At 42.9% G+C, this 16,651-nt stretch overlaps 1 protein-coding gene across 2 annotated transcripts in view; it reads right to left on the reverse strand.

Annotated features, from left to right (window-relative positions):
- EGFLAM (EGF like, fibronectin type III and laminin G domains) overlaps positions 1-16,651 on the reverse strand; it is a 168,865-nt gene that overhangs the window by 99,480 nt on the left and 52,734 nt on the right. For both annotated transcript variants that reach the window (XM_060236057.1, XM_060236059.1), the window contains exons 2-5: positions 13,655-13,764; positions 9,750-9,833; positions 8,448-8,474; positions 1,823-1,940 (exon numbers count right to left, since the gene is read on the reverse strand). In XM_060236057.1, coding sequence (XP_060092040.1) covers positions 1,823-1,940; positions 8,448-8,474; positions 9,750-9,833; positions 13,655-13,764 — 339 coding nt within the window. The remainder of the gene's footprint in view (positions 1-1,822; positions 1,941-8,447; positions 8,475-9,749; positions 9,834-13,654; positions 13,765-16,651) is intronic.

The following is a 16,651-nucleotide window of genomic DNA, read 5'->3' on the forward strand; positions in this document are numbered from 1 at the left end:
GAGTTTAAAAATGTGCAACTACCCTGCCTCAGATCTCACCAAACTATGAAGTTCCCCTTGCTAATACTTAGTTTCCTACAGTTTTAGCTTGTCTTTTCCTGTTCACTGATCTTCATGGCCTTTCCCCTGTTTCCCTCAATCACTCTTTTTCTCCTTCCACTATCAGTTTCTAGGATCCGTTCAAAATTTTCCTCAATCCCCTAACACTATCTCTTCCTGGCAACTAACGTATCCAGTACCAACACAATGCAAAACAGTATTTTCCTTTTCTGAGTTCCCCAAATATCACTAAGAACTTGGAAGGATGGAGAGATCAGGGAGGTCTCTCATCCATGCCCAGTCAAAAAGACTACCCCTTCCCCAAATCTCCTTATGTGTGGAACACACTGTGGAGATGGGAAGCATGCACACACTTTTAAGCCATAAGAATTTCCATCACTGTGGCCATCTGCAAGTTCCAGATGGGGGTAGGGGAATGGGTGACTACCAAGCATAGCCAAAATTTGTGCACCCTCAAAATGTCTGGGGATCACAGATTCAAAGAGTTGGAAGGGACCTCCAGGGTCATCTAGTCCAACCCCCTGCAGAAAACTCACAAATAACTCCCCCTAAATTCACAGGATCCTCATTGCTGTCAGATGGCCATCTAGCCTCTGTTTAAAAACCTCCAAGGAAGGAGAGCCCACCACCTCCTGAGGAAGCCTGTTCCACTGAGGAACTGCTCTAGTGGTCAGGAAGTTCTTCCTAATGTTGAGCCAGAAACTCTTTTGATTTAATTTCAACCCATTGGTTCTGGTCCTGGGGCCACAGAAAACAATTCCATTTCATCCTCCATATGACAACCCTTCAAGTACTTGAAGATGGTGATCATATCACCTCTCAGTTACCTCCTCTCCAGGCTAAACAAGCCCAGCTCCTTCAACCTTTCCTCATGGGACTTGGTCTCCAGAACCCTCACCATTTCCATTGCCCTCCTCTGAACCCATTCCAGTTTATCTATATCCTTCTTAAAATGTGGTGCCCCAAACTGAACACAATACTCCAGGTGAGGTCTTACCAGAGCAGAGTAAAGTGATACCATCACATCACGTGATCTGGACACCATACTTCTGTTGATATAGCCCAAAACTGCATTTGCCTCTTTAGCCACCGCATCACACTGTTGACTCATGTTCAGCGTATGATCCACTAAGACTCTGAGATCCTTTTGTGACAACTACTTCCATGGTGGTCTCCCTTCCAGTACCAACCAGGGCTGACCCTGTTTAGTTTCCAAGATCTGACGAGATCAGGCTAGCCTAGACCATTCAGGTCCGGGCCCCTCACATCTACCAGCTTGCTTTCCTAGATGTTATCCATGGGACCCAAATGGACTTAAATCCCCCAAATTCAGCTGAGCTATAGATAAGGAAATGCTACCACTGGACTTGTGTACAGCGCAGGCAAAAACAATTTGCTTAGCCTCAATTCAGAGGCAGCAGCATCAAGGGCTAGAAGCCTTCTGAAGTGAAAGAAATCTTCAAATGCCCTTGTAAATACTTTTTTCAAGGGAGTTCACAAAGCTGCCAAGCATATCAGGCTGTGTTTATCCTTCTGAATCTTTAATAATGCTCCTGACTGTTCTGCCATTACAGCTACAATCTCGCCCTCTGACCAGCAGCATCTTTGAATCTTCCCCACCACCTTCTGCGACTCTACATTGTACAAAAGTCTTCTTGCTTGCTTCCTGTGTCTACCTGCCAGCAAAATGAAATGGCTGGGATTAAGTCTGCCCCAATTGGGATTCATAATGGAAAACTATTCACACCAGGTTTTTTTTTACCTTCTGATAAAGTTGTTACATCTCTGGGCATGCTGGGCCGGCCTTTTCCAGTCCAGCCATAAGCTCCAACGCTCACGCGGAACAGCGTTCCTGGCTTCAAATCCCCAATAACAACTTCCTGTTTAAAAAATGGGAGGGGGAGAAGAGGAGAGGGGGGAAAGGAAATATGCTAAACTCCTCCAGCAAATATGACTGCTTTGTTTAACTGTAAGTAATGCTCTGTGTGGCCCAGTTCTCTTAGAGCACAACATAAACATAGTATAACCCAAACCAGTATAACATAGAGAATGGGAAGTCCAAAGGAGGAGTTGTGGCTCAGTGGTAGAGCCAGCAGGATGAAGTGGATAAGAGCAGCATCTGGAGAACCGGGTTTGATCCCCCACTCCTCCTCCACATGAAGCCTGCTGGGTGACCATGGACCAGTCATAGGTCTCTCAGAACTCTCTCAGCCCCACCAGGTGATTGCTGTGGTGAGAGGAAGAAAAGGTGATTGGAAGCTGCTTTGAGACTCTTTAGGATAGAAGAAGATGATATTGGATTTATATCCGGCCCTATACTTTGAATCTCACACTATGCTATATAATGCGTTTTACATCTGGATTTTACTGTATAAGAATAGTGTAGTGTAAATGCACCATTGGATTTATATGGACCATCAGAGTCTCAGAGCGGTCACAATCTCCTTTACCTCCCCCCCCCAACAGACACCCTGTGAGGTAGATGGGGCTGAGAGAGTTCTTACAACAGCTGCCCTTTCATGAACAACTCCTACGAGAGCTATGGCTAACCCAAGACCATTCCAGCAGGTGCAAGTGAAGAAGAGAAAAGCAGGGTACAAAAACCAACTCTTCTTCTTCTGTGATGCCTACATAAGGTCCCAGGTTCAGTCCCCAGCATTTCCAGTCAAAAGTATCAGATGACTATTTACACAAAAAGATTTCTGCTTGAGACCTTGGAAAGCCATCACCTGTGGGAACCGACAACCCTGACCTTGACAGACCAATGGTCTCACTCCATATAAGAATTTGTTGGTTTTAAATGTGATGGTTTTAATCAGATGGTTTTAATGTAACAGTACATTTAATTGAGTAATATATAATTGCTATGTAATTAGTGTATTTTTATTATTGTATTATTGTAATGTCTGCATTTTATGCCATGTAAACCGCCCTGAGCCTGCTTTGGCGGGGAGGGCGGGATATAAATTAAAAATTATTATTATTATTATTAAGAACAAAGTAAGATCACAGTGGCACCTTTAAGACCAACAAATTTTTATTCAAGGTATGAGCTTTTGTGTGCACACACACTTCCTCAGATACACAAAAATGAAAGTTAACCATTCAGACTTATAAACAGAGGCTGAGCAGCAAATTCGTATGTAACATGATGAAGAAATTTTAAGATATGTGGAGACAAAACAGGAATAACAAGTTAAGTATGTAGGGTTAACAGTGGTTTGGATTTAATTAAGGGGAGACAACAGTGAAGCAACAGACATGTCAAAGTAGGAGATAAGTGTGTAAGAGAATCTTTTCTAATTGTGAGAAGTTAACTGAGATGCTCCCTTTGTCTCCTCTCAACCACGAAGGTAGCAAATAACATTTTATCTCCTATTTTGAACTATTATCTTCCACTTCTATGTCTCTGAGGAAGTGTGCATGCACACAAAAGCTCCTACTCTGAATAAAACTTTGTTGGCCTTAAAGGTGCCACTGGACTCAATCTAACTTAACACACAGGGTTGTTGCAAAGCTAAAATAAAGGCTAAAATCATGAATGACACTTTGAGTTTCATGGAGGAAGGGAAGGATAAAACAAAATGTTCTAGATAAGAATTTCTATTCCCTCCTGAAATTTGTTTTCTTTAACAAACAAACATACATGATGATGCCATGTTTTCCCCTGAATTCCCACAACTTCAACCACTGATAATATGAAGCAGCAAACTGCACAATGTTACATTATGCATACTCTGTGATGACAAGAGGAAGAACTCACTAGAGGGTTAACATGGTCAACCTCTTATGGTCAACATCATGTCTAGTTTTGGCCTGCAGGGTTCCCCCCCTTGCCCCCCCCCCAAAAATAATCTCTTTGGAAGAATCACACTGAAGCTAGTTTAATAGCTGAAAAACAAACAAACACAACTAAGGTCAAGTCTTCCTCTTGCAAAGCTCCCCAAAAGGGATCCAAAAGTTTGACCCACACCCATTTCTCAGTACACTTTAGACCTCTGCAGAAAGTTTGCCAACAGCTCACAGAAGTTTGTTCTTGAAAGCTAGAAACATCCTTCTGTTGCACAAAAAAGGCAAATAAGTATGTGATCCAATGTAATTTTAAACCCGCAGAGAGGCGAACTTCAGAACAGTTTGGAAGGAAATTCCAAACTGCTGGACGCCCACAAGGAAGACAGCTGCCATGAAAATTATCTCAAAACAAAAAGCAAAGTTTTGAACCTTAGCTTGCCCTGAAAGTCAGGAAGATCTGGGAAAGAGACACCACCATACCTGAATTGAACTGATCAGGGCTTTTGTTGTTGTTGTTGTTGTTGTAGCAGAAACTCCTTTGCATATTAAGCCACACACTCCTGATATAGCCAATCCTCCAAGAGCTTACAGGGCTCTTAGTACAGGGCCTACTGTAAGCTCCAGAAGGATTGGCTACATCAGGGGTGTGTGGCCTAATATGCAAAGGAGTTCCTACCACAAAAAAGGCCTTGGAACTGATGTTAAAACACAGTGTTTAAGATTAAAATGTACATTGAGACAACTATGTGTATACTATTGTAACAACCAATGCAGAATGTACTCTGAACCAAGAAAAGAAAGTTTCAGAAAGCAAAGGAGAACTCTTGCTGCTTTCCAAGCAAGCTCCACCAAGACAGAGATGAATCCCTGTCACTGCCCACCCTCAGATCAGCCTGAGTACTCAAAGTTTGGACTAACACCACAATCAAGGCCCTCTCTTGCCCCTCAGATGAACACAGATTCTGTCACCTACCAGGACCAAGTCCAAATCACTCTGCTAGTTGTAGTTAGAAACAGAGCCATGGAGTAGATAGCAGGGCTCATACATTTGTACATCATTATTTCCCATTCCTGAATCCAGGCTTTCAAAAACAAAATTGGTGGCTTTCAGAAACAGAGTAGATGGATGGAGGAGATGGGCTATTACCAGGAAATAGGAATAGTAAAAAGGAGATGCCTATTTACAGATCTACCCAGGACGGCTCTAATCTCTCCAAATTTCTCCTATGTTGGACCTTTTGCTTTTCGACTTTACTGCTAGACCATAGCAAGGTTACACAATGTTACATGAGCACTGGCACTAGCACAACAACTGCTGGGCCTAGAAGGGCCATAGGACTGGCTGCGATCTTTTGTTGCGTGTTCATAATTGAAGCAAACTGAAACGAGAGTGTATGAAAAGCTCAGCTCTGGCACATCAGGGTTATTCTTACAGCTTTTCCAATCTTCTCCCCCTTGTTTCTCATTGCCAGATGCTTAAAATCTTACTCACAGCAAATGGAAAACTACAAAAACTTCAGATCAGCTTGAAATGGTATTTCCAGGTGCAGAAAACTAACAATTTGTCCACCAGGCCATACTGCAATGTTTTTTTTTCAGACAACACCTTTTCCCTTTGATTGTCAGAAGCATGCATATGAAATTCCTGCACCTCCGTTTCCATTCCAAAGATAATGGAAGAAATTAGGGGAAATTACTTCCTTTACAAGTGCCAGGAATTAAAGCCCAGACTCCATCTTAGCTACTGGAGTGTTGCATGAATCATTCATCACTCTTGTGAGGAAAAGGAAAACAAACAGAAGCTTTTGCTCTTGCCGGCTGGCCGGTTCCCAGAGGTGAGAACTGTTTGGGCATAATGGGGCAGAGTAAAGGAGAAGCTGCCATTTCCCCAAGCATTACTTTGCATTACCTTATTCATTTATTTTGATTTATAGCCTGCTCAGGGCAGGAAACAGGTATGTTAATCACAGAAGTTAACTCTGACAAACTGAGTGTATAGGTACCTACAAGTAATGCTCAATGTTTATATATTAGAGTAGGAAAGATGGCTACAATGGAAGGCAATGATGCAGGCATAAAATTATGTACAGTGTGGTGGAAAGTGGATAAGCTGGATAATTATCATGCAATATTGGGGGTCACCCAATTAAGTTACTAAGCAGGAGATTCAGGAAAAACTGAAGTACTTCAAACTTAGGAAATTCACTGCCAAAAAAAGGCAGTGGTGGCCACAAGCTTAGATGACTTGGAAAAACAGTGTGGACAGATTCATGGACAATAGCTTGGAGTTTGGAGTTTAATTCCTGGCAACAGAAGAACCTCCATCTCCAGAGGAAGAATGCTTCTACAGACCAGCTGCTAGGAGCAGCAACAGCAAGGAAAAGGTTGTGCCCAGCTCATGAACTTCCTGGAGACACCTGTCAGATTCCCGATGGAAACAGACTGCTAAATTAAGTGGACCTTTGGTCTCATCTAGCAGGGTTCTTCTTATGTTCACACTAGGAATAAGGCCCATTGTGAAGAAAAATACAACGGACTCTAGAAAGAGGCTCTGGGTGAATGCCTCCTCACCCCTGCTGTCTTCCCACCCACCCAAGTGAAGGCATTCACTCCCCCCCAAGGGTAGCTGATCTCTGCCATCTGGAGAGCAGATGTAATTCTGAGTGAACTCCAGCCCTCACCTAGAGATTAGCAACAGGGATTACCCAGGAGGAAGTGACATTGTACCTGTCTGAGGTCCCACCCCTCCTCAAATTCCACCCTCTCCAGGCCCCACACCTTAAATCTCCAGGAATTTCCTAACCTGGAGTTGACAACCCTATCTCCTTCCCTTTATTTTCCCCTCTGACTTCAGCTTTCCATTGCCTTCCCCCTCTCTGCAGCCTCTACATAGGAAAAGGACAGACTTTCTCCACGGGGGGGGGAACCAAATCAGCTTACAATATTCTCCTCTCCCCTCTTTGTTTTGAACAATAACCCTGTGAGACAGGTTAGGCTGGAAGTCTGTGACTGGTCCAAAATCACTCAGTCAACTCCCACAGCAAGAACCTGTGTCTGGCAGATCCCACTATGAAGCCCTAACTTCTATGCCTCATCAAACTCCACCACAGAATCTGCAGGAATTTCCCACCAACCTGGAACTGGCAGCTGTAGTGAGGAGTGGCCCCAATGAGTTCTGCCTCAGAGGCCTTTAGTGATACTTTTCAGACCAACAGTCTGCCTCTGTGTCTTGCTTTCCTGCCATATCTCTCCTTCTGTATCTTGTCTGTTGCCACAGAATGCCATTTCCCCCCCTTTCCAGAGGAGGATAGGGAGGAGTCCTCAGCCAATCAAGGGAAGCCTTTCTCTGACTGTTTCCCTCCTCCTCCCTCCCTCAGCCAATCAAGGGAAGGGTTTTTTTCTCTCCTCTGCGAATCAGTGCAGCAGGAGGCTCAGCCACTGAGAGAGTAGGGAGAGCCAGTAATTGCCAGAAATAAGGTTGGTTGCCTTTTACTGACAGAATCAGCTTTGCTGGCTAGCAACAGCCACTTGGACAGGAGAAAGGAGAAGACTTAACAAATGGCATGCAAGTACTCCTGACTGAGACTTTGACAGACCACCACAGTCCCACTCAGTCCCAACCAATCAGGTGGCTTGGTTTTGCCAAGATGAAAGGGCTTTTATTATATTATAGATACAACATTCAAGGTATTTCAGCACATTAACTTGGTTATCCTTACATAGCACACTATTCTTTAGCCCCATATTGCAGATGGTGAGGGAGTGACAGTAGTTTGCTGAAGGTCACCTAGTAGTTCATGGCCAAAGTAACATTTGAACTGGCACTTCCTTGATGGCACACTATGCCACACCAGCTCTCACAGCAGCACAAAGGTGTTGTACCACCACTTGGACTGGTCCAGGGTAGTTAGAAAACAGAATGAGAACCTATTACCTATTTAGCCTTGGCAAGACTGCAACCCAGAGACTGCCTTTGACAATATATCTGCAGCAAAAGACCTTGCAGTCCTGTCACTGTCACTAGGGAGTCCTGCCCACTTCAGAAGGTGGAAATAAGACTGACCAATGGATGCCAGTAAGGAACAGAATCAATATGAACATATGAAACTTAAACTGAGTCAAACTACCATTGGTCCAGCTATTCCAGCACTGAAAGAAGCCAGCTCCTACCAGCAGGAGCTCTCCAAGGTCTTACGCAGAAGACATTCCTAGCCCTGATACCTGAGATCCATCACTGTGAAACTGAAGAAGACAAGGACCAAACCTGGGACCTTTTGAACACTCCACTGTGTAGTCTTCACCTTCAGCCATGTCAGCCTCTTTCACTGCATGCATGATATTCAAGGTGAAGGTATGGCTTCCTAGTTGCTTCCTGGCAACGTTGGATCTCACAAAGCATATTTACATTTTATTTTGTGATTGTGGATCTGCTTACATGCCCTGGATTGTGCTCAGCACCCTGTCTCAGCCACTCTTTTCCACTTCTTCCCAAATGACTTGTGCCAAATCTTGCACAAGAAAGCTGAACTAAATCCCATCATCAATGGTTTTGTCTGATAATTCCACCCCTCCCTCTCCAGAAAAATAGTACTTACAAAAATTGCTTGCCCATCAAGTTGGCCCTGGGGGAAAGAGGGGGAAATAGAACTTCATAAGAAAGCAGAATTATTAAAGACAAAAACATTAATTAAACATATCAGAACGGATTGCAGATTTCTGGGTGACCCTCTAGAAGTCTTTAGCAGTTCAATTTCCTGAGGCAGGGAGGGAAGATCTCTGTTCCTTCCCTCTGCTGCCCAAGTTGGCAGCCAAAGGGAAAGGACAGGTGGCTTTTTCCTTCAGTGGATCACTCACCCACCTCAGTGACGGCAGGAAGGGGCAGCCTTCATTTCTCACTTGCCTAGTGCTCTTCCTCTCAGTATCAGTGAGGACTGCGCCCTTCTCTGATTCACTTCTCAAAGGGAAAGTACAGTGATACTTGTAGGCTGTTGCAGCCATCATCAGTTTTTCACTCACTGAAGTAGGTGGACAAACAAACAGTGATGGTAGAATGAAGAGAAACTATCACTTGCCCTCTTCTGGCAGATGGCAAGTGTGGGCTCCATTTTCCTGTGAGCCAATTCTGACTTCCTCCTAAAAACAGGGAGGTGAGCAAAGAGAAGTGGGTTCTTAGAGGATCAAAACTAAGAAGCCCAGAAAACTCCCCTGGCATACAGGAATTTTGAATACTGCCGTTTTTAAGTTCAACCCACAAGGACCAAATCCCATTAAAACACAAAGCTTCATTTCAGTTTTAAACTCTTTTGTTCAATCACTTCTGCATATAAAGGGTATTAGTACACACTAATGAGACTTTGTGCATGAAGAACACTGATTAGTACCATATGTCACAGTTAACTGTGAACATCCATCACAGCCTTTCAGTTACTCATACATTTTTCCACATGCATGTAGACTTTTCCTTAATTAAAATGCTATGCCATAAAGCAAATATGTAAAAACATACCACGTGTGTTCAATTTAGACAGCAAAGTTTCCCCCCACCCCACTTTTCAAACCTATTGTTTTTAAACAGGGAAACGAAATGGGGGACAAAAGCAAAGAAATAACATTGGTGCTTTAAAAGTCTCCGTGTGAGTTTTGTGATGTTTCAAAGCCTACTTTTCTAATAGAGTTCCAGCACCTTGAACAGCTGTGTGGTATCCAAAATTGCAAAAAAGAAACAGCTTTTCCTAACATGGAGATATACCATACACACGCTGATGGTGCAGCTACTTGAGGCATGGGAACAATGCCAAAAAGCAACACCAACAGACTATGACTCAAACACTCTTGGTCAAATGACTGATATATCAAAAGCTCTAACAACGGATGTACAAGTAATGTCAGATACTTACAGTACTGAGCATGTCCAGACTGAGAGGCACATCATGTGACTGCTGTTTAATTGGCTTATCGGCCGCGACCTCTGAATAGTATACCTTGAGAAGATGTTGGTTAAGTCAACTAAGGTTATAAGGACACGAGTGCATTAACACAGACCGCAGATTACAATTGTCAGACCTAGAGTAGGTAAGGGCCTTACAGATCTTGTCCAACCGTCCACAAAATACAGTAAATCCCTGACAGATAGCTGGCCATCCTCTCCTTAGAGATCTCCAGTGAGTCCCATCCCACCTAGGTCACTGGTTCCATTCTTGAACTGCTGTTAACTTCTAGGAAGTTTCTATCTTCTAACACCGTGGCAGTAACCAAAATTACCAACCCACCAGTAAACACGTTCATGGGTTGCATGCAACACCACCCAAAAGCAAAATTTTCCACCATTTAGAAATGTGTTTATGTTAGATCTTAGCCCAGGTGTCTCCAACGTGATGCCCATTGGCACTCGGGTACCCACTGATACATTTCCTCGTGCCCATCACGTGTGTGTTTTTTTAAAAGTGAGTGGAGCCAACAGAGCTAATTGGCTACTGGAGATCTGACAGATACTGCCAGTTGAGTGTTTCTTAGCCCAGCTCAGTATGCATCCTTGTATGTATATGCAAGTACCAGAAAGGTTTCTCCTGACAAGTTTCCTTTTACACAACTGTTAAATTTAAAGAAATCTCGTGTTCTTCTGCACTGGATCACCCAGCTTTGAATGCATGTAAAATCTGAGCTTTTATAATAATAATAATAATATTTAATTTATATCCCGCCCTCCCCGCCGAAGCAGGCTCAGGGGGGTTATAGAACATTCCTGGCAGATTTCATCAATATAGCACTAATGCAAAGAAGGCAGGAACAAAAAGTGAAAACTAAATCTAAAAAAAAATATTTAAAATTTCTCAAGCAGACAGCAGATGTCACATCAGTGAAACCCATAATCATATTCCATCAACTTGAAAGGTACCCAAAGCAATGGGTGGATATGGGTTGTCTTATCGCCACTTTCAAAAACAGCTAGACAGCTACAATGAGACTGTGGGCAGGAAATCAAAAATGTATTTAACACACAAATGCTAACTCCCTTATGATTTATCGAATGCAGTTTCTAAAAAAAAAAAAAAAAGCAAAATATAGTAGGTCTGGATTCCCATCCCTCCAAACATCCAAATGAACATCTATCTCTTTGAGCTTTCATGTTCATCACTGCTAAAGCGGGCCCAGGAGAGTCTGGACAGCTGGATCATCAAAGACTACAGCCTCAGATATGGCGGCAGAGAAATGAAAGAGAAGCAGCCGACCTGCCGTGCTTTTCCTTACCATTTTAGCTTTGCAAAGATAGAATTCCTATGCAGAACTGGATTAAAAACCACACATTATGCCCTTCCCAGCATTTCTTTTTCCTTCACTTTCATGATGAAAGATTGCAAGCCTGTGGGCAGTGCCTACTTTAATTTAATTTTATTATTTGTACCGCTCTTTGATTTTGAAAGTGCTTTATAAATTAGGGTTTGTAGAAACTTTCGGGCTCAAGTGCCATGTTCTACTGGAGAAAGTTCTTCTTCCAGACATTTCGTTCTCAGCCGCGGAGAACATCCTCAGTGGCGTTGCAGCCGGAGCAGGCGCTCTGACCTTCTTGGCTGCTGTGCTTTGAGTGGGGCCAGGGCTGCTGGAGAGCTGCTATTTCTAGGCTGGAGGGGGTGTGGTGAAAGGGCAATTGGTTTGTGGATGTGCCCATTGTTTGGTGGGGTTTCCTGGAAGGGTAGTGATAAGGAAACTGGCTGTTGAATGTGACCATTGTTCTGTGTTAATTGCTGGGAGGGTTGGAAGGGGTGTGAAGATAAGGAAGATGGTTGTTGACTGTGCTGATTGTTCTGTGGAATGTGCTGATTGTTCTGTGACTTTCTGCAATTTATAGTCTGTAGGGTGTTTTGCAGAGCTGGGTACCAAGATTGGTGGATGAAAATGCCTTCTTCCTTTCTGTTAAAATTGTGCTGGTGTTTGTAAATCCACGTCATCCACTTTGAAAGAACTGAAGTCCTTTCTACGGTCTCACATTATCATACCCGCCTGAACAGAGAAGCTATTGAGATTTACAAACACCAGCACAATTTTAACACAATTTTAACGCCACTGAGGATGTTCTCCATAGCTGAGAACAAAACGTCTGGAAGAAAAACTTTCTCCAGTAGAACATGGCACTTGAGCCCGAAAGATTCTACAAACCCTAATGATGTTACCAGCCGTGAAATCCTGAAATCTTTGCTTTATAAATAATTATTACTGTGAAATACACACATACAGGGCTTTTTTTTTGTAGCAGGAACTCCTTTGCATATTAGGTCACATACCCTGTATACCACTATCTAAGGGCACCACCAAGATGGAGATCACAGTGTAGGATACAGGGCCCAGTCTGTGAACTCCATCACAATCATATGATACTGATGTGTTTTCTTTTCCTGGCCAATCCTACAAGAGCTTACAGGGCTCTTCTTACAGTGCTTACTGTAAGCTTTTGGAGGATTGGCTACATCAGGGGGGTGTAGCCTAATATGCAAAGGAATTCCTGCTACAAAAAAAGTAGATGTGGTTCTTATTTAGGAGCACCAAACTCCACCAAAAACAGGATTCACTTTCCAGGTCTCCTCTCTTACATCAATATGCAGAAATCCTTAAAGGGTCAGTTTCCATAATGCTTCACAGGTTAAGAGATGCTGGGTGATCCCCAGGCTGAACCTGTGAATGCCATCACAGCCATATGCTACTTGCTTCTCACATTTGCTATTTTTGCTCCAAGTTAACACAATGTGGAAGGAGCTTCCACTTGCTTCCCCCTTCCCCCCACCCCCACAAACACACTCTCCTGAGAGGTGCAGAAGACAAGATGGCCATATGTTCTTCTGCAGTGGGCCAAATACTTCCTTCCACAGATTGTTTCAATTTAGGGGAGACAATGCATAGGAGGCAAGTTGAAGACCCAATGCAGAGAAGGAGCACCACAAACAGGAAGAGAAAACACATCATATGATTGTGATGGAGTTCACAGACTGGGTCCTACGTTGTGATCTCCATCTTGGTGGTGCCCTGAGATAGTGGTACATTTAGATGCTCAGCTATCTTGGCAAATCTGCTTGGAATTGCTTCCCTCTTTCATAAGAACATCAGACAAGATCTGTTCGATCAAAAAAGAAAACCACTTAGCCCAGCAGCTTGCTTCCCCCTCCAGCAGGGCATGAATGCTTCTCCTGCTGTCTCCTGCTGGCAAATAGTGTGCAGAGATCTTCTGTTAATCAAAGTCACGTCCTTCCTCCTCCCTTATGTCAAGTCCTCAAACAAGCTACACATTATACAAAGGACCAGAGCCCCCAGCGGTGGGCCAACTGAATTAGAACCAATGGAATATTTTATGAAACTTTAGTTGGTTAAAAGTTTTGGATAAAAACACTAATTACCTTTTATAGAATCCAACTACTGTTTTCAAATGTCAGGGCATCGGCAAAATTACATCATATATACAAGGAAAGTTAGCAAGTCAGTCACAAATGCACATTTCCTTCGGCAGTTTAAGTGCATGCCTATTTAAGCTTCACACCAGTGGTCCGCCATTGACTTCTAGCCAACACTCACAATGGCTTCCCCCCCCACACACTTATTGGAATGTATTTTGGGCTGAGATGGACAGGTTAACCATGCAATTCTATTCAGAGTGACTCTGGACTAAGCCCATTGGTGTAAAAGGATTTAAATTGGAGTAACTCTGCACAAGGTGGCAGTTTGATTTAGGAAGGATGCTATACTGTCTTTTGGATTTACTAAAGGTATGGGATTTATTTTCAGTATACTTCTAACCCAGAATTTTAAAAATACTCACAGTGTATCCCGAGATAATACTTGCGTGTTGTCGAGGCATTCTCCATTGTATGCTAAACGCTGTGCAATTTACTGAGTCCAGTATTATATCCAGAGGAGGCCCCAACCTATCTGTCTCAAAGAAAAAAGACAGCGTGTAAGAAACAATGGGAAATAAAAAATTTCTTATAGTCAAACCAAAAGTGAATATTGATACAATAAGTTCCCTTCTTAGGAGCACTTCTGCTGCATAAAAGAGACTTCATTTCAGCAATTATCGTTCCAATTCTTATCCTCTTCCTCTCACAGTTGCAAGAAACAGCTTCCTATATTGAGCTTTCGTTTTCAGAATAGACAAACCTGCTATGCAAGACACAATGAATTAATTGTGCAAGATGCGGAAAAGGCAGTGAGAGACACTAGCTTGATAAAGAGGCTAGAACTATGAATCTAGAACTACGGCCTATTGGGTTATCTCTCCCAAACACAGTGAAATAATTCCTTACGACATAATTGGGCATATTCAAGAGGGTTTTTCTGAACAAGCATAAGGAAGATTTAAAATGAGTGTATATAATCTGGAATATTTTTATGTTAAGAGTATTCACTCAGCAGATTATGTATACTTTAAGTATCTTGCCATACTATTTCCCTACACAGATATTGTATTTTGCAGGAGATGATTATATTCCTCCCCCTTTTGGTCCTGTTTGTACAGAGGACCTGCTACTCCTTTCTGGGGTTGTGCATCTCGCTCACTGCCTTGGCGGCTTACCTGTGATCTCTTATTATTCTATCACAAGGCATCTTTGTTGTCGAAGCTAATAGACTTTCTCAGTTAATTGCTGATTATTCTTGGCAAGGTCATCAAAGAAATAATAAATGTAAACAGAGATAATGGAACATCTTAGGAAGAGCATATTTTATACATAATGACTGAAGACGTAATGGAGCCTGACCGACATCTTCCGTCTACAAGGAAACCCAAAGCCATTCATACTAAGGTACTGTTCCTTCCACCTGTGCAATTATTTTTCATCTGCCTTATTCATATACTCCCACTCCACTAATACGTTTCATCAGGGCTATTTTGGTAGAAAAAGCCCAGCAGGAACTCATTTGCATATTATGACATACTCCCTGATGTCACCATAGTTTTATATAGGGCTTTCTGTAGGGAAAACCCAGAAGGAATTTGTTTGCATATTAGGCCACACCCCCGATGCCAAGCCAGCCAGAACTGCAGTCCTGCTCAAAAAAAGCCCTGTGTTTCATGCTTATATGCATAGTTAGTCAACTGTGGCAGAACCTAGTGGTAGAAAGAGCAGCCAAGGCAATCCAACTTACAGTGACACCATAGAGTTTTCAAGGCAAGAGATGTTCATAGGTGGTTTTGTCATTGCCTAATTCTGTGTAGCAACCATAGACTTCCTTGGTTGTCTCCCACTCAAATACTAACCAAGGCCACTCCTGCTTAGCTTCCGAGCTCTAACAAGATCGGACTAGCTTGGGCCATTCAGCCAGGGCCAAAAGAAAGCTAATGGGATATTACTTTGAAATATTTTCATGTATTCCAGAGCTACTCTTCAACAGTCTGAAGATAACACAAAGGTTAAGAAGATAAAATGGCAGCATCACCACTGGGAGGGGTGTGGCTAGAGATTCTTACATTATTCAGTTTCCTGGAATCAGAATACATGAACATACGAAGCTGGCTAATACAAAGTCAGTGTATTGAGGTCAATGCTGCTAACAGTGGCTTTCCAAAATCTCAGGCAGAAGTCTTTCACACCACCTCTGACTTGATCCTTTTACCTGGAGAAGACAGAGGTCGAAAGAGAAACCTTCTGAATGCTGAACTGATGCTCAATAAGAGCCCTTCAATTTGCCTCACCTCCACATCTGAGAACATGGAGAGGCAAGGGTCTATATGCAATTTTATTATTTTTGCTTCGCCTGACAGATCTCAGTCCTGTGGCTAGAAATAGTATCTCTACGGTTCAGTCCTTTTGAACTCTTCATGGAAAACAGGAACCATGTTGCCCATTTAGTGGAGGAAATTCCCCACTAATCTTGACTGGATGACCTTGGCTGGGTGCAATGGCTGTTTCAAAATTAAATCTCTCTCAAATGGGGCTGACACACCAAAGAAAGATGCTGTAGATTGCAAATGATACTAAACACTTGTAGCCAAATAACTAGCCAGACAGTTCAAATCAATGTGTGCAATTAGGCCTCCAGTCCTAGTAACCAAGTCCTAAGAAGCCACATTGGTAAAATCCCCTCAGCAGGTCCTAGACTCAACCAAGCAGCCATTTTTTTAGTCCCTTCACTAATCCCCCTAGACCTAGTTCTCTCACCCTCCATGGCAGGCAGCAATAAATTATCAAATCAACCCAGTGAATCAAGTGGACGTCACTAGAAGCGAAGAAGTCTCAGAGTGGCTTACCATCTCCTTTCCCTTCCCTTCCCCACAACAGACACCCTGTGAGGTAGGTGGGACTGAAAAAGAGCTCTCCCAGAACTGCTCTTGAGCAGAACAGCTTTGAGAGAACTTGTGGCTGACCCACAGTCACATCAGCAGGTGTATGTGGAGAAGTGGGAAATCAAACCGGTTCTCCCAGATAAGAGTCCATGTGCAGTGCACTTAACCACTACACCAAACTGGTTTCAAAAGCCTTTTCAAACATCCACGTTTCCCTCTGACATAAAAGGTGGACTGGAAAAAGGCAGGTTCAAATTGCTGCTTGCTTATGAAACTCGCAGTGCAGTCCCCTACAAACACTTTCCTGGAAATAAGCCTAATTGAATATACCCAAGAAGGGTACTGAATAAACCTGCTTTGGATTGCTTTCTCTGTAGCAGACCATGACCCATCATTCTTTCTTAGTCTATCCTACCCTCAAAGGGTCACTGAGCAGATAAAATGGAGGGTGGAAGAAATATGCGCGCCAACTGATAAGAGGAATTATGAGATAAAAATTTATTTTAAAATTATTATGATGAAGAGATGATACAT

This window comes from Heteronotia binoei, chromosome 4 (genome assembly GCF_032191835.1).
Source record: "Heteronotia binoei isolate CCM8104 ecotype False Entrance Well chromosome 4, APGP_CSIRO_Hbin_v1, whole genome shotgun sequence".
Taxonomy (NCBI): Eukaryota; Metazoa; Chordata; class Lepidosauria; order Squamata; family Gekkonidae; genus Heteronotia; species Heteronotia binoei.